Source organism: Phallusia mammillata, chromosome 2 (assembly GCF_965637545.1).
Source record: "Phallusia mammillata chromosome 2, kaPhaMamm4.hap1.1, whole genome shotgun sequence".
NCBI classification, from domain to species: domain Eukaryota; kingdom Metazoa; phylum Chordata; class Ascidiacea; order Phlebobranchia; family Ascidiidae; genus Phallusia; species Phallusia mammillata.
Window position 1 is genome coordinate 9062990 of NC_137253.1, and position 26882 is coordinate 9089871.

The following is a 26882-nucleotide window of genomic DNA, read 5'->3' on the forward strand; positions in this document are numbered from 1 at the left end:
TTTTCATTGCAATAAGTCCATGATTGTAAATGTAGGCGGCACAAAACATTATTTTTAAACACACAGAGGGGGAATACAAACTTGAAAAATAAGTTTAGTGGGAAACCACACCAAAGAGGTTAAGAACCACTGATCTATAGTCGTTCGCTAAATATCACCAGGCTGACTAAATTGGAGTGCTTTAAAAACTACTAAGTAAATTCATTCCATATTTATCATGTGACTTCAACGCACACATAAGTTTCCGAAGATTGCAGTTTCACAAGACACACAAAAGTTGCGCCGAAGGAATGTGTATTTCAAACACCACAAAGTCAATAAAGCGTTCCCCTTACAGGGCGAAAACGATACTAATTATTGCGAGAATCTGCAAAGGTATAAATTAGCTACTTGTACACTCGGTAACAGTGCGCGGAGAGTAGGTCAAGCTGACACCGTAAAATTCAACAAACAAACATGTAACGTCAAGCAGGACAAGCTTTGAATAGAAGCGCGGCACAAGTATAACTGAAAAATACACCAAGCATATCGCTGGCAGCCATTAAATGCACACCCAAGGACCGCTACTGCTACTAGATCTGTGTTTATTATTTTGCAAAATGGCAAAAATGTATGAGTCATTTTCGGTTGGTAAGACGAAAGATTTGCAAAGTAGTTTTTCTCAAACGCAATTGTTTTTGTTCTTGAAGATAGTAGTTACACTTGAAAATACTTGTTGAGGAGACAGTGATAAATGATGACCTGAAGGACGAATAATTTTGTTCTTAAATATTTGAATTCGTGCGTGTCGTAACTTGAAACGGAAGCATCTATACATACTTTAACGAAAAATACAGTAAACCACGGTTAATCTGGACCCGTTTGGGCCAAAAGTTTGTTCGAATTAGGAAAAGATCCGGTTTTACTGATGTCGATTAGTTCAAGCCTTACCAGTTACCACATTATATCATTTGCACCTCGAGTTTGTTTTTCCGAATTAGGCGAAGATCCTGATTAACCGAGGTTTGCCGTATTGATAATGCGTTACAACCGTACCTGTCGTACGAGGTTAAATCAGTCTCTAAAAAAACATAAATGCCGAAGCAAACTGATTTTCAATGTTGAAAATGCAGAGGTTTGTAGTACGTGAATTTCAGTGCGATGAAAGTCAGTTTAAAATCAACGAGGCGACGCAACTTGTCGCAAGCAAAAAATATCGTCAGTAGTTTCACATTTCAGCAAACTGAGGCCGGTTCCAAAATTAAAATGCGTTGCTGCTATGAACGAAATCAGAAATTGTCCAGACAAGCCCTAGCTTATTATTAAACCTTTTGTAATGCTTACCGACGCACCAAATTTACATTGCCCTAAAGCTACGTTGTTAAATTTTAATATCCGGTATGACGTTGGTAATGGGAATTTACGACCATAAGACCATGTACAAATTTCCCCTTCGCTGGTTTATGACCAAATTAACGCGAAAACCGGACTTGTCATGAGGATACGATTTAAGCAATATAGAAACACAGTATGTGATGGTTGTAAAAAAATGGGTCAATTGGCTTCAAGACTGAGAAATTAACATTTTTGCTCTTTTGTTGAGGATATTTACGATCTGTTTGTGTTCCAAACAGCGCTATGTAGCACAAGAGGAACTGATTTTGACAATTAGATTTTCATAATATGTGTTACAAAATTATTTTTGTTACAAAATTATAACGATATTCTGTATCATTTCATACTAAGCATCTTTTCGGAGTTAATATAAAAATACCGTTTTAATCGGGAATTAAAATTGGCACACCGAGGTCAATTCACACGAGTTCAGAATTTTGTCAACCAAATGCCGCGAATGGGTGTCAATTTTCACTTATGACACATTTTCTAGTTTCATGGCGCATCGTTTACTTTACCCTATTGTTTGTTGGGGTTGTGTTAACTTAGCAGCAAGACATAAAAGGTACTTCCTATGGCTTGCTTTGGAAGAGTAGATAAGATTAAGACAAAGATGTTCACCAAGCTCTCGTACACCAATGGTTAAAAACAAGCCGTTGAATAATAAAGCAGCAAATATTTGAATTCTTTTCAACAGACAATGCGAGCATACTTATCGACTGCCGTTGAAATTGAAGTATAGAGTTAAAGGAAAACCAATCTGAGTATTTTAAGATAAAAATGTGACATTTTCCACTTTAATGAGTTTATTTCGTAATACTACGCGGCCAGTCGGTCAAATGTACTGTATTTTAAAGAAAAGACAACAAAAAATTTTCAGTTTGGTTTTCCTTTAATCACTTGGCGCAAAATCTTAATCGTACAAAGTGATTGGAGGATATATTGTCTCTAGCGCTCCTGGCGTCTTTCTCAGGTGCAACTCATATCCGCCAGTGGGCGCCGTTCAACCGTCAGCCGAAGTAGGTGGTTTCCCGCTTTCAAGACGCGTCACAGTGTAAGATAATAATTCCTTAGGAGGACGATAAAATGATTTGAGTCACTGCAGTGCGCCTTGCAGGATGTCAACCCACTGCTTTGCAGCCTCTTCTGTTTCAGCAATAAAATGGTACTGGCGCTTTGACACGCGAACCTGAAGGTAAAAAATAGAAGAATAGGTGCGGGTCAAAGCCAAATATTTGGTTGGGTTTCAAAGGAAATTAAATGTTATTGTTGCATGCTTTCCAAAACGAACTCTTGTACAGACTCACCGGCACACAAAACTTCAAAGATAGCCTGTATTTTGTATAGATAATATTTGAAGTAAACTAAATGTGTATTAGTTGGTTGTCAAACTTTGCGCGCTGATTTCAACAGTAAAAAGTTCAGTATAAGTCAAGTTTTTTAAAAAAGTTGCACTTTTAAACAAGGTGGGTAAATTTCTACAGAAAAAACATATGTTGTAGTTTTAAAGAGATGCTTTAAACAGAGTTGCTCGGCGACAAAGAAAAAAAACTGGCAAACACAAAAACCGTCACACAACATACGTATAATGAGAGTTTGGTTGAATTTCGAGTACTAACCTCCAAAAAAGCGTTTTCGTCGACTTCTTTCGGAGCTCCTGAGATGGGGTCACTCAATTTGACCGACTCTAGGTCTTTCAAATCTATTATGCTCTTGCAGACGTTATCGCCTTTATTCTCATATTGTCGGAGCTAAAAAGGAGAAATAAATGAATAAATTGTAAGGCGCACGAGAAAGGATTGCAAATCCAAGTGCTTTAAATTGTAGGTCAACTTACGCTTTAAAAAATATTTTAGATGCAGGACAAAATTGTATAATGAATAGGTTTATCGTGCTGGCTGTAAACAGGTTTTTATCTCTTATTGTTTTAGTCTTAAGTAAAAAAAAGAGAAAAGGTCACGAAATGTTGTTATTAATTACTCTTATCAGATGGCACAATTCAATGCTATAATTTGGGTATAATGCGTAGGGGAGAGTGGGGTAAGTTGTTACAGGGGCGGGTTGTTACAACGCGAATAACTTCGGCAATGTTTTCATGAAACCGCTGGAATTACGCATGTCGATTGGTACATCCGGGACGGCCAGCGTGACAAAATTTGGTTAAATTTGTGCGGGTATTCGCTGACTTCTCAAATTTTGCTATTTTGAGGTGTCTAAAGTAAATTTTTGGACTTAAGCTAAATCGACTCTCCTAAAGCACACAATTTAAAAAATTCTATGATGCAAGTTTTTTTGTCAAGTGATAGTGATATGTTAGTAACTTGTAAAAGAATAAAGTTGCAAACTTTAGCTAATTTTAAGTTCAGATTGGTTTAAGTTGCACCATGCTGGTGGGGTGAGTTGTTACAAGGTGTCCCACATCTGGAACAATGATTAACATATGGGCCTGAGAAAGGTAATACTTAACTTTTGTAAATAAATAATGTGCTTAAAATGTTGTTTGGTGAAAATATGTTGTTATTGCAAGCTCTTTACTTTCTAAAAAGTTGATTATGTGTGTAAAATCCAGGTTTTGGACCAAGTTTGAAAACTTACTACTATATCGAGGACAAGAAACTGTAAGGAATATAGGATGTCATTCATTCCATGGTTAAAGTTATGTCAAAAGTTGAAGTTTGTGAATTCATTGACATAAAGTACTTTAAAAATGAATTTGATTGTAAACTGTGTTGTGTTCGTTCTATAAACCCTTTGATCTGTTTTGTTATTTTAATAAACAACATGATTTGTGACATACAATGATACTTGATATTACAATACTCACACTGTACATGCAAGCTTGTGATGTGACTTCTATTTTATGAAAGAAACTTAAATGTTGGTGCAAAACAAGATACTTGATATTGCTACCATTCCAAAAAGTTTACTTTTGGACTCTAAACAACTGTTTTGTTCACTTTAGAAACAAAGATGTCACCAATTTAGCAAATTTGGATTGGAATTTCTGAATCGTGATGAACAAAATTGTATAATTTGATTATAACTCAAAATAAATAGTTAAGATGAGTAAAAGTGGTTTTATTATATTTATGTTACAAAACACACAATAAAAGAAATAAAAATTGTCACATTTGTGGATGTGGAAACCTCCCAAAAGTACTGTAACAACTCACCCCCACCATGGGGTGAGTTGTTACAACAGAGCATCAACCAGAAAACATGAAATATTTTTTTTTACAAGTACCAATTTATTTTGTTGGTAACATGTTTACTAGACTTGGGGGCATATCAAACTCCACACAAAAAATCAGGATGATCTGAATAATAATTCAACCCCAAAATTGCAGCGAAACAAATTTTGTAACAACCCACCCCACTCTCCCCTACACACGAACTTCGATTATACATTTATATGATTAACAAAGCTCAGCCTTTTGTGACACATTGTTACCGTACCTCGTGCTTTGTGGTGTCAAGTACAAAAAAACGCAGTTTCCAACCCTTGATCATTGCACCGCGTTTCCACAGGTTGCCCTCGAACGTTCGTACCTGGAAACAAACAATATCTTTTAAAGTGGACTTAAATCTAACCAGGTGCTCTAAGTATTAAGTTATAACGCACTAAACGTTTTGTAAATGGCGTTGTATCACAATGACCAAGGGGCGATTGTACTATACCTATTGAGCTACAAAAACGGCTATGCAGCACATACCAGCTTCAAATTTACTTCGTCAAATTTCAGTTTAGCTTCCTGGGTTAACGTTTACGTCAATTGCTTGGGAGTTACAATAAACAACAACAGTTACTGTAACAAATACACGACAAAAGTACACAACTCTAATACCTCTTGTGTGTTGGCCTGAAACTGATCGTACAGTGAAGCTGTGTCGAATGCGTCTCTGCTGTTATGTGGTGTGAGAGTGTGTGCAATGTCTTCAAATCCAGTCTCCGACGAAACGCTTTCCTCACGAATTGCAGCCCTCTGTGCCGTTATAATAGGAACAATTTTCATTTAAAAATTCTCATAGAGCTTCTCAAGATTCGTTTAAAAATTTTACAAGAACTCAAAAGTGAATGTTTCAAATTTTCACCTTGAAATTTTAAGTAACATAAATAACATTATCCAATTGAGGAGGCAAATTTGTTTTTCACTCATCCTCAAATCTGTTTTTGCATTTGGTTAGAAGGTTAGTACAAATTACAATACCAAATCTTTTTGACGTAAATTACTGTCCAGCGTTAGTAAGGATCTTTGGTAATAATAAGTAATATATAAATTTAATGCATACAAGTGGTTTGTAGAACTTTACCACACATTATAAAACTTTTCTTTCTAAAAAAATATAAATAATTGTTGCTGCACCGAAAACATTCTCAACATAGAAATCATAGCGAAAACAAATAGTAACATCAAAATCATAGGCAACGTCGCAAACCATGCCAACCAAAATGCGACAAAAACATTTCCATGCAACAATTTCCCAGGCGAATCACGGGACACAAAAACAAGCGGGATTTTGTAACTAAATTTCCAACGTAAAGTTAGGTCATTCCCCGGGCATATACGATTTCTATACCATGAGATAAGGAGATGCGGGTATAGCGCCGACAGCGGTGGTGGTCTTGCTTCGTCCACGCGGAATCAGAAACTGTTGCTGAGACTGAAGAACGTCCATACCCTGTTGATGACGTTTTGCACGGTTGAGTAGCAACAAACAGCGCATGCGCAATAAAAAGGCGGCAACGTTTGAAATGAATAATCAAAGACGAAACGCATTTTTTCAGCGCCTTGTTTTGCATAAAGTCGGTTGAAATTGTGTTAATGCAAATTTAGGCAATAAATGTACACATTGTAGCGTATAGTGGTATGTATTTTTCTTTAATTTAGGCTGTGGGACTCAAATCGCTTGTTTGAGACTAACATTTACGGCTTTTCAAAAATCTGTTACTAGACTTTTTACTATTTTATTTAATTTGAGGCAAAACTTCTAATTCAAAAACTTCAACTTTCCTAATACTGAAATAAACTGTTTCTAGCTGCAAATTTGCTCCATTACTTTGCTTGGTTTGACAATATTTAAATATTTTCCCAAAAACGTAACCGTTCAAGAGTACGGCATTTTCTAAACTAAACTACACCTTTTTCTCATTTCACTAGTTTAATTCCAAATATTACTTTGGCCTGTGTGGAAAACTAGGTTAATAGGTGTTGTTGCAATTCATGATCTAATCTTTGACTCTCAATCTAATTGCTCAAAACCTTTGCAAACATTTTTCTAAAGCAAATGTAGGCAACACAAAATATTTTACAGATGTAGATGTTAGTTGAACAAAAACAAACAAACAAAAATCAACTTGGTCACTTGATAAATCGATTTTCAGAACAGGAATACCAGGCGGCAAAATAAATATATTTTTTTGGAAACCAAAACTGAACTGCACTACTTCAAAATCAGCTGGATACATTTTTCAGCTTGTTTTTAACTAAATTTGCCGCCTGTTAATTTATTTTATTTTTGGAAAAAATCGTTGACATGTGTAAGATCTGATTGTTTGTGATTTTGCTGATCAGTTTGTGACTTTGCAATCTCAGGTTGCAACTTACGAAGAGAAAGTTTCTGCGAGTTCGCTGGAAACGCTTTGGAAAATAAAAAGTAAAAACATGTAACAGGTAACAACAAGAGGGTGAGATAAATATTCAGTGTAGTCCAATAAATACAGGAATCAAGGAATTACCGGGCGTATCAAAAACGAAAAAAGGCTTGAAAAGGTCAAAAATGTGGGCTAAATATTTTGAAAAAGTAAAAAATATGTTATACTCAAAGGTACATTCGTACAGAAATTGTCTGAGCTTTTTACAGATAAGTTTGGTTGCTTATACATGGTATGTCAGCACACTAGCAGCAGTCCATGTTTTTATAAGTGTTGTTGCACTAAGTAACATCAATCTAATTCAATTTGAATAAAAACTGAAAAGAGAATTACGTATTTCGAAATTTTCGCATTAAGGTCAAAAAATACGGACTGATTTGAATATGCTGAAAGTTGAACCTGTTGTACGGGTTTATGGCCAAATTATTTCACAGCACTCTACAAAGAGAGGGAGATTAAACCACGATAAAACTGAAAAGACACTGTGATTGATGAACAGTAACACGGGATGAGATCAACAACGTTTAGCGCTCTCTTATCAAAAAACACACAACGCTACGTGAACGACTACACGGATCAAGTGCCACCTCGAAAAGTCAACAAGCACCAATCAAAGTATGCCACGTCACCGCAAACCGACCAATCCAAACCGGGGATTCAAAATTTCAACGACACACTCGAATTGAAACCCCATTTAAACAGTTCAAAGCACCACTGATAACACATTGTCTTAAATAACCTTACCTTGACAATAATGTCCTCTGTTTGCAAGGTGTGTAATGACCTGATATCCCGCTGTGCCCGTCTTGTTTTCTCAGTGATATCGCCCTGGTTATTCGGTAAACACATTTTTACGTGGTAAGTATGAGTAAGGGTGCGCTTTGTCACGTAAACGTAATGAACACGTGTTTATGACACAATGTGATGCTATTAGGGGTTAAACCAGGGCAGTTTGTGTTAAAGCGCCCTCTCTGTAGCAGATTATTCTTAAGTTATAACTTACATTGGATTGTTTTGTGAGCGGAAAGTTTTCCATTTAAACAAATAATTTGAAAGTGAACCGTTGAAAAAGAAAGACTGGTTTTTATGGTTCAAATTTTGTTAAAAAAACACACAAGTGTTAGTTTCGAAAAAATAATAAGCATATACACGATACAATAATCTTTTGATAAGGACCTTTATGAGAAATATTGCTTGACCTTTTCGAAGCAGTATGACAATTAGGGACTGTTCCAACAGTTTTTGTCCGGTTCAGCTAAGGGTACGTGTTGAATTTCTCACAGACATAATGCTTGCTTTGTCAATATTTTCAATTAGCTTTCGGAAATAGCGGTTTCAAAATGTGTCACGAAACTATGGTAAATATTTGTTTTCATGTTGAAATAATTCTGCTAAATTAAGGTCGCTTTTCGACACAAACAAGGTTCAATTGTATCAAACAAAATGTAACTTACGGAAAGTTGGTGTGATGAAGTGTTCAAAGTTTTCCACGTATTTTGCCACGAGTCGTCAGTAGTCCCAAGCTCTTTGTTTAAGCGTTCGATTTGCTGAAGTAAAGTGCTACAACACAGACAAAATAATAAAAATTTACAACAAAAGCAATTTCCTTGAATTTTGATCAACTATTGCCTATTTCTATCAACTTAAACGTGATTTGTAACGATAGACAACAGACATGATAACCATATTAACATTGCTCTGTTTAAAATAGGGTAAATTGGCAGTTAAAAACAATATTATAAGATAAAGCATTGATTTCACAATAGCTTATCATTTAAATAGAAATTATTGCCAATATGGTTTAAGATTATTTACAAACACTCTTATACTATTAAATAGCTTTTTATGTTCTCACCTGATATAGTCGGGCTGGGCGTCTCTCGTGTTGTCATAACAACCATTAATTACGCGCCGGGCGGTCGCCCCTCCCCAAACTTCACTTGTCTGAATTAAAAGGGACTAAGTTTTACGAAGACAGACACGTTTTTTAAAAGCATTCACGCCAGCCAGCCATTACGGCACACTCAAATTGGTCTGCCAAGCACTCCCACATAGCAAGGCATGGGCTAGAAAAAAACAAGCCTACGGTGGGATTCGAACCCACGAAATGCTTCCCGTCCTATGTTTCATTAAGTTCCTAATAAACATCCTATTCAGTTTGTTTTTGTACAAAATTTTATGTATTATAGTTTTACGAAAGTTTGAAACACTGCCATAGAAAACAGGATTCGATATTGTCTGTGTGCTTACCATAAACCGGTGATCCTTACACTTTTTGAGTATCAGTCACGTGAATAACTCTACATTACCGAAAAAAAAACGCAAAAAGCAGTAATTTTCAACTTTAACGTGATGTCTGAAAGTGTTTCGGTAACAAAAAACGAAAAATAAATTCTAAAATTATTATTTACTTATGTATTTTGCCATTAGGCCCTAAAACACGAAAAAAGAAACGAATACTTCGCGACACTGCCGCAAATCATAGATTGATAATTTATATCATGCACACATTTACCCACCTCAGTTGCTTCTTGTTCGTTGTGGCTGGTACCGCTATTGAGCTCTCCCATTAGACCATCGTAGGTTGGTCCTTCACTTAAGGACTCGCACAAGTAGTAGGGCCAGATCTTTAACCGACTTGCCGCACTTACAGGTCTCAAAACCTGAAATATTTAAAAACCTACATTAAAACCCTGAAGGTATATTAGGAGAGACACATGTTAAAAATGAAGATATGGTCAGTTGGCCACTAAAACGTATTAATTCTCTATTTGGTTTGTAAACGTAAATGCGCGAAAATCACATATTAGCAATAATTAGTGAGGCTTAAGTTCGCCCTGTTAACTCATTGTTTGGAAACATTAGGGGTCTTGTCCACCGGGCGGCCCCTACTATTTTTTAATACATTGAACAAATATGAATTTCTTTTGTCCCGTGTCTTAAAACTAAAAAAATAAGTTGTATTTTCACAAAATAAAATTGTGGCTATTGTTTCGTAAATGAAGTCTAATGTACAATATCGCAATCCACTTCCGAAAGTGAGCCCTAGTTCTATTGCTGAACAAAGCACTTTAATCACAAAAGCAACAGTTGCATCTGCAACCCATTCAACTGAAGCAAACATAGCACACCATTGCGAAATGTTAGACCACACAAACCTGGTTGAAAGGCTGATCAGGACAGAACAATGGATTGAGGAAAACTGGAGAACGTTTGTTGCAACAATCAATGTATTTCCATAATGATTTGATCAGTCGATCTCCACGAACTGACTCTAAACACCAAAACAAAATCTTGTATGTCCAAGTGTGCGAAACATTTATGAATATTTGAATACTTTCAAAGCAAAAAGTTTGTGTCATTTTTAGTTTTTAACACTCAGTTTAGCCAATTACGCAGAGTAAATGCTAAGTTGTAGCATTAATGAGTTTCAGTAGAATAAAACACGGAAACGAAAAAAGTAGCAATTTTATAGCGGGCTGTGAAGCACAAATGTCATGTAATACAAATATATTCAACAAGTGGTTCTGTCAAAAGAAAAACTGAATGACACTCGCGCAAGAACTAATCTTTAGTCGAGTCACAAGTACTCACCAGCTGAAGAAATAGAGCTCGTCGAAGTAAGAGAATGTCGACCGGGTGATCTGGAACTCCGTGACTCGTTTTTATCGAATAAGATACCCGCTTCAAGTCGCTCGTAATCAGAGTCGAGTAGAAAGGTCGTGAACCGGTTCGACACCGAATGGTAAGCGAGTACTTCCAAAAAAGTCGAATTGAACTCGAACGACATTGGAAATTGGGCAAAAACCTGACAAAGTTAATTTATTTCAAGTTTAATGTTAGTTATTCCTGTGGTATTAAAGAGGTTTAAAAGCGGGTTTATTGATGAAACCAGCTTGTGAATACAAGTGTTGCAAATCCGCTTTTACTAAAGTTTTCGGAGTTTGTGCACTGAACCTAATCAGAAACAAAATTTTAATGATCTTTATATAATCAAGTTTATCTAAACCAGGGGTTCTTAACCAGGGGTGCACGCAACCACAAGGGGTACAAGAACTGTTCCTAGGGGGTGCGGGGGATGCTGAATCATTAAGGTTGGTTAGGTCTATTCTATTTAAGCAAGTACAGAAAGGGGAGCGAAAATTTGGTGATTTGAAAGGGGGTGCGAAAATTGGTTGGTGATTTGAAAGGGGTGCAGCAAGGAAAAAAGGTTAAGAACCACTGATCTAAACTGTTACAAAAACCAAAAAAATAATGACAACCTGTTAGTTAAAAACAGCAAATTGCTATTTGAATTTGTTTTCGCATTGTTTTTAACGTAAAGCTTGGGACTTTGGTAAATATTTTTTGTAGTTGTTGTGATGGTTCAACATACAAGAAGATCAAACCTGATAAACGGCGTCAAGAAATTGTAGGAAGACTGGAGTGAAGCCGCTTGACTCGATGTCGTTAAACCTGTTTCTGTGGCTAAATCTGTGACCGAATGATAACCACTCTTTCTCCACCAGAACCTGGAAACCTTCGATCGTCCTGCACAAGAGAAATAAAACCATAAGATGACAAAAAGTCCTATCAGCCAAAAATGTCATTGCTGATACTAAATGAATATAGGGAAATTTCCAAGTCAGTCGTGCACGCTTTTTGAGAACTGTTCGTGTGATATGACATAATACACATATACAACGTAACAGTAGTTTAGACATTGGAAAATGTTCTCAGTGTTTACCTCTCCAAAGAAATATTTACTTAGAAGTTGCGTTAGCATAGCAACACTCGAAAGTTACAAGATTAAATGTTTTGTAATTTTCGTGTCGCAAAATATATGACGGTTGCTCAGTGACAAACCAAGCTGCATCTTATTACTATTTATTGTTTGTTGTTTGTTGTTGTTTTTACGCCTTGAGTGGATCACAATTCAAATTACCTGTAGTAGGGGTCTAATAGAAGCTGAGCAATTGACGAAATCTGCGGTACCGAATCGCAACCATCGTCAATCGCCAGAATCACAGAAGCTCCACGAATGTCCATCACATCGACCACCACACCAGATGCACGAAGAAGCATTGATACCTTGAAGATATTAATAAGGGTTTACGCTGTACATTGTATATTTATTAAACCACGTATATATTTACGTAGACGGTTCAGTTTGTTGCTGAATTGCCCGACCCACGAGTACCAATACAAACTTTTAATCCACCAAACACAGAAACCAACGGTTAACTGGTCAATTAATTAGGCAAGCAAACATCTAGCTCTGCCAATCACCATTTTATTCGGTTTTTGGGTTACCTCAACAATTACTGACAACCAGCAAACAAAAATACCAACATGAAGTATTAACCAACCCAATTACCAGGCTAACAGCACAATCAACCAGTTAACAGACATTTATTTGAAAAAAAATATTCTGTTTGGCTAGACGTTAACATAGCTAACCGACCAAGCTTTTCAAACGATCGATTATCAAGCAACCAATTCACAAACCAGCAAACACAGGCACCTATAATAATATTTATCCAACCAAACACAAGGTTAGACCAACCAACAAGGTTTTCAAGTAACCGATTAGCAAAGCCAAAACACAAGGTTTAACCAATCAATCAAGTAATCCAACATGAAACTTTCAGGTCCGCTGGTGCAACGAATTAACCAACCACCATGTTATTTGATTAACCAACTAGTCATGGTATTAACTAAAAACAGTGGCTTTACCAAGAACGCTCCTTGACATTGACATATAATAACTGTAAATGTTGCCACCAACCTACTGTGGATATTGAAAAAGCAGAATAAAAACCATACTTTAAAAATAATATCAATAGCACACAAACCAATAAAAACAACCAAACAAATCACCAAGCAGTCAAGAAACCAACCTGTTCAAGCCAGCCACTATCTTGAACGCCTTTCAGGTAACCGTTAGTAGCGTCTTGTTGTTGTTGCTGCTGCAAACTTGTGCTGGGCGGGAGATCAGCTGGCAAACATGACTTCAACAGGGACTTATAACCAACCCGGATGTGCTTCGGTTCCGGTAATTCCAAAGGCACGAACAGAATCTTGCCCTGTGGCTCGTTTTTCAGGTTCTGAATATATAAAGCAAAGTTTGGCTATGCAGTAATGATAACAACAACGTTAGTTCAACGTTTGCAAAAAATGTATTTAATATGTGCAAGTTTTCAGTTATTTTTCAAGAGGTTGGCTTGCCTGGTACACTTGTTTACATTTTGCTTAGCTGTTTTTATAAATATTTGGTGTAATCGAAAAACAACTATCACAGCCCTGCAGCAGCTACGGGGCTGTATCATACATTCTTGTGAGTGAGTATTTAACTTGCATCACCTCACAAAAAATTGCACTCTAGAAAACACCAATGTAAAAGTTTAATAGCAGACTGTTGACACCTCCAAAGTCCCCGCTCTAAATGGTAACCCTTTGCTTCTTCTAGCAGTTGCAACAGGCCCTAAATCACCGATGACGTATGAAAGCCTCAGAGAGTTCCAATATTGGTTCATGAATAAAAATTCCCACAGCATGGGGTAACCACAACCTGCGTCAACCGGCAGACTAACGGATACAATAAAACTCACTGCTAACATTCTTCCAAGGGGTAAAATGTTAACGGTGTTGCAATCCTTAACGGGAGGCTAAATACTATGTGCCAATTTGTATTGCAAAATGCGCTGTAAAACTCTTTATGGCACAGTTGCATGCGTTAAGTCAAAGAACAAATGATTTTTAGGGATTTTCTGTCACCTAATTTTGCGCATACAAGGTTTATATGTAGGAAATATGTCACTCAACAAAAGGGTTGGCATTTTAAAGGGGTTAAAAACCTGTCCGGGTGTTTTTTCCCGACAAACTATCATAGATAAAGTCTGTTTACCATGCAGTCAAAAGTTCAAGAAAATTTACGATAAGAAAGGTCAATGTCGTAAAATTTACAAAGACCACGCCCGATACATAGTATAAAAATGCTGCGATCCAAGGACTCCGAGACAGAAACGTTTGGAAAAGCAACGAAATATCGTAAACCGAAAAATGAAGATTGAATTTAGTCTGTGTGTTGTACTTTTGACTGTATGCGCTGTGGTCAAGGGAGCAGCTGTTCACAAACAAGTCAAGGTCATTACCAAGGTACTATGCAAAAATCAACTAATATTTTGACACAGTAGTAAAAAAAGGCCTGCTACTCGATTCGAAAAGTGCATTTGTGCACGTTATATACGCACCAGTTTAATATTTTGGATGGCCAGAATGGTACAGTCACAAAGTAAAACGTTTATTAAAACAGAATTATGTCATTTACTGATTCAATCTGAGCCAGGGTGACTATTAAACAACAGGCGTTCTTCTTGTATATTGAACCATTACAACAAAACATAAAGAAATGAATATTCCAGCTCAAATATTCTTTTCTGCAGGCTGAAGAAGTTACCTACAATGGTAAGCTACCAGCTATCCTCAATTGCGACTATGTCATCTCAAGTGGGGAGGATTTGCCTGTAACGGTCACCTGGTTCCAGGGAGACGGACCTCGATCTGCTGGCAAAGTTTTGTCATGTACCGGCTACACCAAGCTGACCAAAAGCTGCTACAACCACCAGGTCTACGGCTCTGAGTTCCAAGGCCGATTGTCTCTAGATGTTAACACTCCCTCTCTATTAGTAACCGAGGTAGGTAGTGAAATTTACCGTTAACCAGATACAGAATCTAAAATCCTAACGCGCACTAATCAGATTCTCCGTGCACACGGGGTTGTAGAGACTATTGAAGTGTGTATGTAGTCTAAAGTGTCTGCATTTGTATCTTTTTCAACCAAAGTCGAGGCAATCAGTGTAAACATCACCATTTATTCAGTAACCAACAAAGCCCGAATATGCATAGCAACGGTACAAACTCATTTTCTTCCTGTGGAGGAGCCTTCCTTACCACATTAGTTATGTGGGACATTTTTGTGTTTGAAAAAGTTTCAGTCCTATATGTGTTCGAAATTTTTTCGCCCGAAACTTGTTACTGTGACGCAAGCATATGAAACCATTGAAAAGCACTGATCTAAACGCTACATTTCCAAATGAATATTTTTTTTAAAATCGCTTTCGTTACGATTAACGTTATTGTTAGGTGCAAGCCACCGACAACAAGAACTTTTGGTGTCAAATATCGTTGGAAGGAGACGACTTGGCGTCAAACGGGGAACTGGGAATCGATGAAAAGTCTGTTGTATTCCGTATCCCGGGACCCTACGAACTGCCAAAGTTCCACTCAGTTTCAGTCAGTGGACAAAATGTCGAAACCAGCGTCGGCAGCGAAGTAGCAATCCAATGCACGTAAGTAACTACTGATCAAACCGTTTGAAACTACATGTTTTGGCAGAAGTTAAAGTCGCCAATGCATTCTTAATCTTGAGTTGAAGTAGAGTGTCGTCTACATTTTATTGCACCACCTCTGTCTAACTTGAAATACAGATATTCTTGCGTTTAACCGAAATGTGCAACTAAGCTGAATATTTTCCGCTGAATAACTGATTACAAGCAGTAAAACGAAATCTGCGATTGACCATAATAGTCCGTAACTATGAAACCAAATCAAACCACAGACACAAACACACCTAATTTTTTAATCTATATTTGTCCCATGGCAGATGCGGAGAATATCACTGTGACGACGTGTTTTGGTACAAAGGACCAGAAAACCCTACTGACAGCCAATATGAGTTGGTGTTCTCACGTGTTACTGGTTTCCGCGGGACGGAACCCAAGTTCACGTCCTATAACCAATGGACGAACCGAGCTTATCTCAATGGTAAGCGCTACTTTGTCACTTCTACATCCTTAACCACCACCAGCTGCAAAGTGCAACTAAATAAGTTTAAGGTTTAAAATTTGGAACATATGTTTTGGTAACCTTTGTGCATTAGGTAAATATTTTAATATTGAATTTTATATATTTTGTACATGATTTAATTCTTATTCAATATGAATAACTCCTTTCTTCATCATGTTGCAAATATTTTCTAAGCCTTTTTGTGGTTAAATTTAAAGTTTATAAAAATTTAAAAAAATGTAAATTGCATGTGTTAACCACGGCATCAAAAATAAGTTCACACAAATAGATCAAGGCCTTATTTAAAATTGTCTTATATTCCCACAGGTGACTCGCTGGTTATATCACAAGTTGTCTTAAGTGACGCCGGGAGATACTGGTGCGAAATGCGGGGTTCGGGTTACAAAAATTTGGGAGAAACAGGCACCGACGCCAAATCAGTGGTCCTAGAAGTTTTCTAACCATAAATAGTCCGCTGTCAACCCACAAGCAATCCTGGATCTCAAAAGTGATTCGTCATGATTTGCCTATCTGCTTTTATGATTACGATTTGCATCAACCTTGTACATTACAATCTATGCGTGAAAATAAAAGTCATCAGTCTTATTTGTTTGTTTGTTTTTGTTGACGATTCACAGTAGCGGTGCAATGACGCAAAACATGAGGTCACCGGTGACGTAAGATAAGAGTGAGAGAAAGACATTACCAGCCGTCCACATGTGCACACTTCATATTGCATTAGTCAAAACTTGGTGACCTCATTATTGGCTAATTCGACGGTAGAATATTTTTCCGGTTGTCGCGGCGGTTATAATTGCTATTTTCAGTTCCGCAAATTAATCCAACTTATTGATTGTGGGTTTAACACTAAACCGACCATACTATTGTGTGTAACGGAGCTCCGTGTGAAAAGTTGCATGTGGTCCAAAAGTCTGATAACACTGTACCAATAACAGTGCGGAAAGTTATCTAAGCTGCATCGGGTGATTGTTTCAGGAATGTGCTTGTTAAGTGTTACACGTTTGAGTTTTGTTATACGACTGAGTTTTTAGTTAAATCTACGTTTTATTTTGCTGAAAAGTTAAGATTATGCAACCTAAAATGAAAATTTGTGCATATGCGTTAGTCGCTGTTGCTTTTGTGTTCGGTGCAGCAGTGGCAAATGAGAAAAGTAATGAAGCTGCCGAGGTGGTTAAGCGACAAATGAGTGTATTTGTTGAGGTAAGTTTGCGAACTTTAAAGTTTAATAAATATTGCCAATGCCTCTGATAAACCCGGTTGTAACCATTGCGTTTTTATCGCCGCTTTATTGCTTTTACCTTACTTCGCGTCGCCCCAATGTTTACTGTTGTAAAGTACCTAGTTGCATCCCTTCTGATGGTTTTATTTTACCTGACGATGAGAATAGAAACTGTCGAAAGATGATGTTTTTACACTCAAATACTGACTTGTATCTTTTTGCTGAACAAAATATTGCTCTAACATGCGCCACCTTATCTAGCCTTTATCAAAAGTCACGTTTACTTGACAAACTTCAAAAAAAAAACTCTCAAAGAAACCTTTTGAAATAAGTTATTATCCTTTAGCTATGTACTTAATTATAAATGAACATAGTCTTATGTTTAAAAGATGCATTTAACAACAATAGAATCCAGAAGTTTTGTCCATCGTCGATTATGGCACAGTACTAAGCTGCGACTATTCAATCTCAACTGGAGAGGACCTTCCTGTAACCGTCACCTGGTTTAGAGGGGATGGGCCTCGGTCTTGGACCAAAGTCTTCTCATGCAACGGATTTCAGAAGTATTACAATCAGTGTTCAAACCACCAGATGTACGATTCCCACTTTGCAGGACGCATGTGGCTTGGGTCTGGAACACCATCTCTTATCGTTGCACCAGTAAGTCCCACTTAAGATGTTGTATTAGTACGAGTCATCGGTGACTTAAAATAGGGCATGAAAAGACCAGGTATTCATAAGAAGTGGAACGCAAGGCTGTATTCGCCCAAGAACCACTTTATCTTACATTAGTTATTCTTCTGTTTCGAATAGCACTTTTTGAAGTTATCATATAGTTGACCACACTCAAAAATTACTGAATTGGTTAAAACCTATTTCAAGGTGTTATACGACGACAACACAAACTTCTGGTGTCAAGTATCGTTAGAAGGCGACGAGTTGGCTGAAAACGGAGAAATTGGAGTGGATTCAAAGTCTGTTGTCATGCGAGTACGATATGGGAATGAGACCCCAAAGTTTCATACAGTTTCTGTAAGCGACGAAAACAGCTCTGCCAATGTTACAGATACTGTGACTCTTGACTGCACGTAAGTATGCATATAAATAGGGTTGCCATCGACATGAAACCAAAAATAAGGACAACCGAAAAATTAACGTTTTTGAACAAATTTTTGCATTTCTACGAGCCATGACATTTCATATGCAATATTTGGGCCAGAAACAATCTGTTCCAGCAACTCCTTGTTTTTTAAAAAAATACTTCGTGCGTCTCACGGCAGCTCAGGTCCAGGTTTACTTTTACTTCTAGCAGGGATTTGAGTTGTAAGTGTTGAAAATAAGACAAAATAAAGACGTAAGTCAAAGAAGGACAAAAAGAAATACATTTCTTAGAAATAATAAACAATAAACTTTCCTAAGATATAGCCCTCTAAAATAAGGACAAATCTTAGAAATAAGGACGGTATGGCAACCCTGCATATAAACATAGTTTATTCATTGTGTAAAATTAAACCCTATCGTATTGTGTAGTTGTTCTGGAAGCTATTGTGCCGATGTTTTTTGGTATAAGGGGCCGGTTAACGTTGCAGAGAATGAATATGAAATGGTATACGAAAAGCAAACTGGACATATGGCGGGAACGGGATACGAGCAGGCCTTGAATAGATGGGTGGGCCGAGCCACTCTTAATGGTAAGTCAACATTAAGAGCCTTGAACGTGTAAAACTACACAACATGTGTCGATCATATTTTTTCTATCTGCTGGGTTGGGGCAAAGCTGCACTGTTTGTAGAAAACTAACAAAGCCGGTAGAAACTTTGTTTGAAATACTAAGATTAACGACTAAAATAAGCAGAATTCATCCACTTAAGACACAAAGAGTGCTATTTTAGCAAATTGATACGCTGAACATAGAAACAAGTTTCAATTATCATCATTAGTTTGAAGTAGTACTATAGAAGACATTTTAAATTTTAAAATATAACATTGTATCACGTAACCCTGTTGCACATATCCTAAATCGCTGTTTAATTAACTAAAGCACAGTATAATATAACTATGTACTCTATAATGAATTTTTATTCAAAAAAATAATCAAAATAGGCCATGTTTATGACAGGCTTTTCGCTGACCATTTCAAATGTGGAAGAAAACGACGCCGGAAGATACTGGTGCGAAGTTCAAGACAACCAAATAGGCGAAACTGCGTCTGACGCTAAATCAGTTGTGCTAGAGGTCATCCCGCTTGGACCCTTCACGTGTTCGGGCAAAAGCGACGGCTTGTATGAAGATTTAGAAGATTGCAGTAGCTACTACCAGTGTTATGGAGGCAAAATCTACCACCAAGCATGCGCTGCAGGAACCGTTTTCAACTCAGACCCCGCTGCTATATTTGTGTGTGATGTTCCAGAAAATGTTGCGCCTCCGTGTGGCACGAAAGTTTATTAGAATCGAGAAGTCTTTGCCAGACTGCGGTGATGCACATAAAACTCGGTGTTTAATTAGGTGTGGTTGTATTTCAAATGGTGACTGTAAAGTGTTTTGTTTTTTTACGATAACTTCTTCTTATGATGTTGCATAAATAAAGGAACTGAGATTGTTTACAAGAGCATACTTGTTGTTGGTCGAAGGCTGATTTTTAGTCACATGAGAATTGTAAAAATGTTGGTACTGAATTGTGTAAAATCACTATAATAACAAAAGTACACGTTTTTTGGATACAAAACGCATCCATAATGATATTTTCTGTGTGAAATGCAAACCTTTCTGTTACATTCAAGCAACTGATTATGTGGTGTCGTATGGTGCAACATCTTGACCCAATGTATTCGCAATCATGGTCAAAATAATTCGCCACATTCACATATAGATTTGTAGCCCCCTGCAATTCGGGTGGATGGACAGTTCAACACCAAGCGATTGGTGTCTTGCACCTTGTCTTCACAGTAGGGGCAGTAAGGATTGGAAACTGTTTCTCATTGGTGTAGCCTATAGTCTGTATCGAAGGTGATTCGCTACAACCCATTCATGTGGGGAAGCAGACTCAAAACCTGACAACGGGGCGGTTAGGTCTAAAATTTGATCGCATCCCTTTGGGATGTTTTCATTCCAGTACTTGTGCCACTCTTCTCTCTTGTTGAAAATTTTCAGTTGTTTTGTAGATTATGTGGCAATTAGAGTTGAATCACTCAAACTTTGATCTCGGTGGCCAACGGAGGTACGTGATATGTCACCAAACAAACAAACAAACGAACGAATAACATCACTCGCTAAAAGTTTACCATGTGATTAGGGATCGACGAAAGCAAAGGTGCAAACATTCCCACAGGCAGCTTAGTGAAGGACGTTTTTCGTTGTCATTGGCCCTTTACAATAAACGGACAAACATTGGTGTGTTGAAATAATACAGCATCGTCCCTTCATAAGGCGACTGAATTGGACTTAATCGAAATTTTTAGAGCTAAGGGTTAGAGTTAAGTTTTAGAGTTAAGAATGATATTTGAAGTTTGCCTGTGTCTTGTGCTGTTAGCTGGTGCTTCGGTTAATGGAGCTAAATTGCCAAACAGAAAAATCAACAAATCTTCAGAAGTTTGGAGACAAATGACAGTCTTTGTAGAGGTAATAAAGGTGTTGTAGTAGCTTTTTGTATTACTGTAGTATAGTAGCTCTTGCAATTGTTTGTAAGATGCAATGACTAGAGTACGTTTGGAATATGATGTATTGCCTTGCAACTCATTAAACTATTTTAAAACTGGACAGTTAGAACGTTTAAACCAGTGGTTCCCAACCTTTCGTGGTCCATGGCCCCCTTAAAGTAACTTTTTAGCCTCGTGGCCCCCTTCAAGTTACCATGTAGGACCTGTGGCCCCCTTTAAATGTAGATAGCAATGTCGCGTTGGAATGCGGTATTGTTTTTGGCCTTAAATATATAGTAAATGAGCGTGATAAACCTCACTATAAACAAATAGTATGTGAAATAGTCGATTAAATCCGGGAATAAAGTTAAAGTGAAAATGACTTTCAGTGGGTGTTTCTTGTGAATATACGTCCGTGGCCCCCCGGAACATAACTCCCCCTGGGGGGCCATGGGCCCTGGTTGGGAACCACTGGTTTAAACTAAAACTCAATGACTATGTGGTACGCCAGAGTTGTAAAATGTGGTATGCAAGATTTTTCTGGTGGTGTTCGGGCTTGATATTTAGTATTTTGACGCATATTCACCAAATTTTCAGCCAGGATCGGGCTTCATGTTTTTTAAACAATCTGGTTTGGGTCGGTTAGTTTCGGACCCCCATTTCAGGCCCACTCTTAAACTCTGTGCGATAGAGTAAAATGCTGTTAGATAAGCCATTTGTTCATGATACTTTCCTCACACGTTAATACTGCATTTACCAACAGAACTCAGAAGTATTGTCCATTGCTGGATATGGCACCACACTACATTGTGACTATTCCATCTCGACCGGGGAGGACCTTCCTGTATCAGTCACTTGGTTCAGAGGATATGGACATCGCGATTCGACTCAAGTCTTCTCATGCAACAGCTTTCAAAAGAGCATCAACACTTGTTTAAACCAGCAGATCCACGATCCTCAGTTTGGGGCGCGCATGTGGCTTGGCTCCGGAACACCTTCCCTAGTCATCGCGCCAGTAAGTTTCAGTTTATAGGCCCATTTAGTAGTCACTATGTCGTCAAGTATAATGTATTGATTTTGCCCGCACTATACGTAGTTAAAACGCGAAAAGCCTATACTAATTTGGTCGTCAAGTAAAAATTATAAGTCAGACCAACTTCACACTTAGGTTTCTTAAGAAAAACGGGTCTGACTTCACACTCTGTGTCAGTTTGGTTTGCATAAACTTACTAGACAAGCAGTTAGTTGCTAGACCTGACCTAATGCCCAATCGCCCTAAAACGCCTTGTTTGAAGTCATTGTCTATTCTTGTCTGCTGTCTTTGTCGTTCCGGAAGGTAAAGACCTGTAAGATCGATAAACCAAACTTACGAACCATAACGGGCTTCTCAAAAACGATTCGGGTTCGGGCCGGGTTTCGGGCTTGTACTTTCGGGTCCGGGCTCCAACTTCAGGCCCGTTTACAACTTTGCGTCAAGTGGGGCAGAAACAGGATTTCATTATAGTTTAAAAACCACTTTTATTTCCTTGACTACACCCACTCCAGATGACCAGTTTATTTTGTCCAAAATCGAAAACTAGATACGATTTCAGGTAGGATCTTATGACAACGACAATTTCTGGTGCCAAATATCGTTAGAAGGTGAAGAATTTGCTGAAAACGGGGAGATTGGAATCGATGAGAAGTCTGTTGTCATGAGAGTTCGGTATGGACATGGCGAGACCCCAAGACTCCTTGTAGTGTCAGTGAGTGACGAAAACGTTGTTACCAGCGTGGGCGACACTGTCACTCTCAGTTGCAAGTAAGTACTTACTAACACTTACATATTATCCTGTCAAGGAACACATAAATGACTTGTACATTTTCTGCAGTTGTTCTCTTGCGTTCTGTGATTGGTCTACTTACTGGTACAAGGGCCCAGTGAACCTCACCAAGAACGAATACGAAATGGTTTACGAGAAAGTGTCCTACCAAGGATCAGGTGGACCAGGTAGGGAATAAACTTTTACAAACCCAAACTTCTTAAGGAATTAGAATAAAAAAATTCAAGATCAAACGAAATTAGCAAAACAACTCTTACGCAATGAAACAATGAAATATTTTCTGTAGTAGTTCACAAAAATTAGACAGTGTGCTCCAGAGGATTCTCTAAAGGAAATTAAGAGGGTATGTTAAAGATCGTTGTTTCAGAGCATAAAATACTACCTACATTTATAATCTAAAGTGCGTTTCAATTGTGGTATACGACGTCAAGCAAAGTACGTATCATAACTATAGGTGGTAAACCGAAAAAAAACACGACGAGTTTATCGCAACAACATTCTTGAAACATTGCATGAACATATTACAAAAAATGATACTGTCTAATCCATGTTACACAGGGGCAGGATATAGAGAGCAGGCAATGAATAGATGGATCGGACGAGCCACTCTTGACGGTAAGTTGAAAGCATACACATGACTTTGCTATACTATGTAAGCGACAATAAATCAGAAATCATCCTATTTCGGGTAAATGACAAAGATCACTACAAAAAGATACTAGTTAACTCTGTTTCCCTTCCCTAAATCAAAGTCCCATCTGTACAACAGGATTTTCACTTACGATCTCAAATATCGAAAAAAACGACGCTGGTAGATACTGGTGCAACGGAGAAGCCATGAGTGTATCGACTACGGCCGCCGACGCCAAATCAGTAGTGCTAGAAGTCAATCCCTTTACGTGTTCGGGCAAAACCGATGGCTTGTATAAAGATCCAGACGACTGCAGTAGCTACTACCAGTGTTATGGAGGCAAAACCTACCACCAAGCATGCGCTGCAGGAACCGTTTTCAACTCGGACCCGGCTGCTATATTTGTGTGTGATGTTCCAGAGAATGTGGCGCCCCCATGTGGTACAAACGTCAATTAGATTCGGACGCTTTGCAGTCTGTGTTCAAGGCAATCCTTAGCGTTAAATTTGGCGTGGTGGTATTTTGGAAATGTTGTGTTAGTTATTTCGGTTGATTTTTCATTATTACTTATCTTGCAATGCATGATGTTGCTTAAATAAAGGTACTTAAAAAGTGAGAAAAGAATATTTTTGATGTAGAACGCTAAATGCTGATACATAGATCTTTGTAGATAGCCAGGTTGTTTTATTAGATTGTGTAAATTTGTTTTCATAAAGCAATTACACATTGCTTGATTACAAAACACACTGATGGTATTCACTGTTTAAAGTGGTTCTCAAACTTTTTTATTGTCGGGGCCAAAAAGTATTTTTTAAGTGTGTGGGGAGCCGCAAAAAAACAAAATCTTGAGAAAATCACTAAAGAATACGACTTTGAAAGGTAAAATAGCAATGTTTGGTGGTTTTCTGAGGTCTGGTGCGAGCCGCAAAGTAAGTAGTTGGGATCCGCATGCGGCCCCGAAAACCGAGTTTGAGAACCACTGGTTTAAACTGTACCAGGTCAATAAAAGGTGTGAGAACCCTTGCTTATGTCGCAAATGTTTGTGTTGGAGTCACCTATTGCACACACCGCTTGCATGTAAATTAGTTCTAACTCCACATTTTACCCCTGGTAATGTAAGTGACGTCATCCGTGAGAGTCTTACAACCTGGTACACAAGGCAACAACATATCATTAAATAAACGAACAAGGTGAGTGGGTGAGGTTCACCGGATAATTGTCTTGTAGATCAATTAGAGCAAAGGTGCGAATATTCCCATAAACTAACTAAACAATTAAAACAAGACGTTTGTCTTTGGTGCTTTGTAAGAAACTAATGTTCGTAATAGTTTGTATAGGGGATGTCAAAAGTTCAGGTAGATACCCAATACAGTAAACGGACAAATACTGCTGTATGTAAATTAAGTTGGTTCGTCGCTATATAGGGAGGCTGAATTCGCCTTCATGAGCATATCTTTTGATAAGGAGTTAATAGTATCAAGAGTCAAGAAATGAAGATGGTTTTGTTTCTGTTTGTTGTGCTGCTCGCTGGTGCTTCTACGTACAGTGCCGCGGTGCCAAATGAGAAAAGCAACAAATCTCCAGACATCTGGAGACAAATGACTGTCACCGCTGCGGTAAGTTGAATACTTCAAACATCGCACAAAGAGATATGATTAATTGACCTTATCGTTAACGACCTTAATGCCTCAATGAACCAATATTCTTTCAAAACAATTTCCATGAAATATTTAATTTGCAAAACAACAAATGTTTTTTTTTATAAAATATTCTCTTCACTTACATCAGGTCTATGTGAAACAACAAACGTACACCTTTGGACAATGAAATGCTCTTAGATAAGCCATTTGTTCATGATACTTTCTCCACACGTTAATACTACATTTGCCAACAGAACTCAGAAGTACTGTCCGTTGTTGGGTATGGCACCACACTAAATTGTGACTATTCCATATCAACGGGGGAGGACCTTCCTGTGACGGTCAACTGGTTCAGAGGATATGGACCTTTGTCTCCGACCAAAGTTTTCTCATGCAACAGTTTTCAGAAGAGCACCAATACATGTGTAAATCAACAAATCCACGATTCTCAGTTTGCAGGGCGCATATGGTTAGGCTCAGGAACACCATCTCTTGTCGTGGCACCGGTAAGTTTCAATTTACTAACGGTTTGCAATCATTACTTTTTCTTCAAAGAAAGGACTTCAATAATTTGGTTTCATCATCCATAGTGAGAACGGATGATGCTCATATTCATCTGGTCGTCAAGTAGTAAAAGCACTTAAATTTCATTTCAAATCGAAAATTCACTTTTATTTCCCATTTTTCCCCATCTAAACTGCAATCAGTCTAAATGTGGGCAAATTCGCCTGCTAAAACTTAAGGAATAAATATGTTGTTAGGTGGGGTATTATGACAACGACAATTTCTGGTGCCAAATTGCGTTGGAAGGGGAAGAATTTAGCGAAAACGGTGAGATTGGAGTAGACACGAAATCTGTAGTAATGCGAGTCCAGGAGGGAGATTACGAAAATGGAAGACGTCTAGCAGTTTCTGTAAGCGACGACAACGTCAACACCAACGTGGGGGACACTGTTACCCTTAATTGCAAGTAAGGAAAGTAATACTCATAGATGACTTGTTAAGCTAATAATCACATTTATGTTTTTGGATGGAACACTTTTAAAACATTTGCTGTAGAAACAACAAACCCGTACGTTTTCTTTAGTTGTTCAGGATCATTCTGCACTTGGTCTGCTTACTGGTATAAGGGACCAGTAAACCTTACACACAACGAATATGAAATGGTTTACGAAAGAGTGTCGCATCAAGCAACGTCTGGACCAGGTAGAACTTACACATTACGTTTTTTTTTAACTCAGGGGTCTCAAAAAAAGTTTTCGTAGACCAAGGAACAACTTCCAAGCATAGCAACTCCCGCAATAAAAATACTTTTGTCAACAATAATTATACAGTATGGTCCACGAGACCTCTCAAAAGGACGTAATGGGACATGCGTTAGCACAAATTAACACCTGTAACTTGATCTGGAAGCTTGTTTCTACTGCAAATATGTGACGTGAAGCAAAGTAAGTTTGATAACAATTTCTTGTAAAACGCACAAAACTCCTGACTTCATCAAAACAGTCTACTTCCCACACTATGACAATCTATAATACAAAATGATACTTTACAATACGTCTTCAATAGGTTCAGGGTACGAGCGGCCGGCAAATAGATGGATTGGTCGAGCCACACTTGACGGTGAGTTCAAAGCATTCAAACGACATTGCTATACTGTGGCAGTCCGCATCAGAAAAAATACAAATAGAAAATTTGTTGTTCTGTACTAATTCTTTCAACGTACAACAGGATTTTCACTTACAATTTCAAATGTCGAGAAAAATGACGCTGGTAGATACTGGTGCAATGGTGAGGCCAATGGTGCCTATACCACCGCTGCTGACGCGAAATCGGTAGTGCTGGAGGTCAATCCTTTTACGTGTTCGAGCAAAACCGATGGCTTGTATGAAGATCAAGAAGACTGTAGTAGCTACTACCAGTGTTATGGAGGTAAAACATACCACCAAGCATGCGCTGCAGGAACTGTTTTTAACTCGGACCCTGCTGCTATATTTGTGTGTGATGTTCCAGCGAATGTGGCGCCCCCGTGTGGTACAAAAGTCATTTAGACTCGGACG

The 26882-nt window shown here is 38.0% G+C and overlaps 4 protein-coding genes and 1 long non-coding RNA gene across 6 annotated transcripts in view; 4 read left to right on the forward strand and 1 right to left on the reverse strand.

The window, feature by feature from the left end:
• Positions 1-277: 277 nt before the first annotated feature.
• LOC145215050 (myotubularin-related protein 5-like) overlaps positions 278-26882 on the reverse strand; it is a 66334-nt gene continuing 39729 nt past the window's right edge. For both annotated transcript variants that reach the window (XM_080083695.1, XM_080083694.1), the window contains exons 30-42: positions 12907-13113; positions 11952-12097; positions 11416-11557; positions 10622-10835; positions 10186-10301; positions 9547-9690; positions 8883-8971; positions 8482-8587; positions 7772-7855; positions 5220-5357; positions 4831-4923; positions 2994-3125; positions 278-2563 (exon numbers count right to left, since the gene is read on the reverse strand). In XM_080083695.1, coding sequence (XP_079939821.1) covers positions 2471-2563; positions 2994-3125; positions 4831-4923; positions 5220-5357; positions 7772-7855; positions 8482-8587; positions 8883-8971; positions 9547-9690; positions 10186-10301; positions 10622-10835; positions 11416-11557; positions 11952-12097; positions 12907-13113 — 1704 coding nt within the window. In that variant the 3' untranslated portion in view covers positions 278-2470. The remainder of the gene's footprint in view (positions 2564-2993; positions 3126-4830; positions 4924-5219; positions 5358-7771; positions 7856-8481; positions 8588-8882; positions 8972-9546; positions 9691-10185; positions 10302-10621; positions 10836-11415; positions 11558-11951; positions 12098-12906; positions 13114-26882) is intronic.
• Positions 3398-4204, forward strand: LOC145215055 (uncharacterized). The gene is made up of 2 exons (XR_013857196.1): positions 3398-3829; positions 3944-4204. It is a non-coding gene; the product is annotated as an uncharacterized LOC145215055 (long non-coding RNA).
• Positions 14069-16314, forward strand: LOC145215421 (uncharacterized). The gene is made up of 4 exons (XM_080084125.1): positions 14069-14164; positions 14452-14703; positions 15152-15305; positions 16181-16314. The coding sequence occupies exons 1-4, from the start codon at positions 14069-14071 to the stop codon at positions 16312-16314; spliced, it is 636 nt and encodes a 211-aa protein (XP_079940251.1).
• On the forward strand, positions 20493-23797 carry LOC145215052 (uncharacterized). The gene is made up of 6 exons (XM_080083697.1): positions 20493-20711; positions 21492-21743; positions 22321-22529; positions 22600-22718; positions 23110-23166; positions 23321-23797. Exons 1-6 carry the CDS (start codon positions 20586-20588, stop codon positions 23638-23640), a joined length of 1083 nt encoding a protein of 360 aa, XP_079939823.1. The 5' UTR covers positions 20493-20585; the 3' UTR covers positions 23641-23797.
• On the forward strand, positions 24551-26188 carry LOC145215426 (uncharacterized). Its single transcript, XM_080084128.1, has 5 exons — positions 24551-24798; positions 25077-25328; positions 25584-25792; positions 25910-26028; positions 26157-26188. The coding sequence occupies exons 1-5, from the start codon at positions 24673-24675 to the stop codon at positions 26186-26188; spliced, it is 738 nt and encodes a 245-aa protein (XP_079940254.1). The 5' UTR covers positions 24551-24672.

Excerpts from the sequence above, each read along its gene's own strand:
- LOC145215421 (XM_080084125.1), top strand. The coding sequence starts at position 14,069 with ATGAAGATTGAATTTAGTCTGTGTGTTGTACTTTTGACTGTATGCGCT. Across the intron at positions 14,165-14,451 it reads AAGTCAAGGTCATTACCAAG|GCTGAAGAAGTTACCTACAA; the intron begins GTACTATGCAAA and ends TCTTTTCTGCAG. Across the intron at positions 15,306-16,180 it reads GTTCCACTCAGTTTCAGTCA|GTGACTCGCTGGTTATATCA; the intron begins GTGGACAAAATG and ends ATATTCCCACAG.
- LOC145215052 (XM_080083697.1), top strand. The coding sequence starts at position 20,586 with ATGATATTTGAAGTTTGCCTGTGTCTTGTGCTGTTAGCTGGTGCTTCG. Across the intron at positions 20,712-21,491 it reads AAATGACAGTCTTTGTAGAG|AACTCAGAAGTATTGTCCAT; the intron begins GTAATAAAGGTG and ends ATTTACCAACAG. Across the intron at positions 22,530-22,599 it reads ACTGTCACTCTCAGTTGCAA|TTGTTCTCTTGCGTTCTGTG; the intron begins GTAAGTACTTAC and ends CATTTTCTGCAG.
- LOC145215426 (XM_080084128.1), top strand. The coding sequence starts at position 24,673 with ATGAAGATGGTTTTGTTTCTGTTTGTTGTGCTGCTCGCTGGTGCTTCT. Across the intron at positions 25,329-25,583 it reads CATCTCTTGTCGTGGCACCG|GTGGGGTATTATGACAACGA; the intron begins GTAAGTTTCAAT and ends ATATGTTGTTAG. Across the intron at positions 25,793-25,909 it reads ACTGTTACCCTTAATTGCAA|TTGTTCAGGATCATTCTGCA; the intron begins GTAAGGAAAGTA and ends CGTTTTCTTTAG.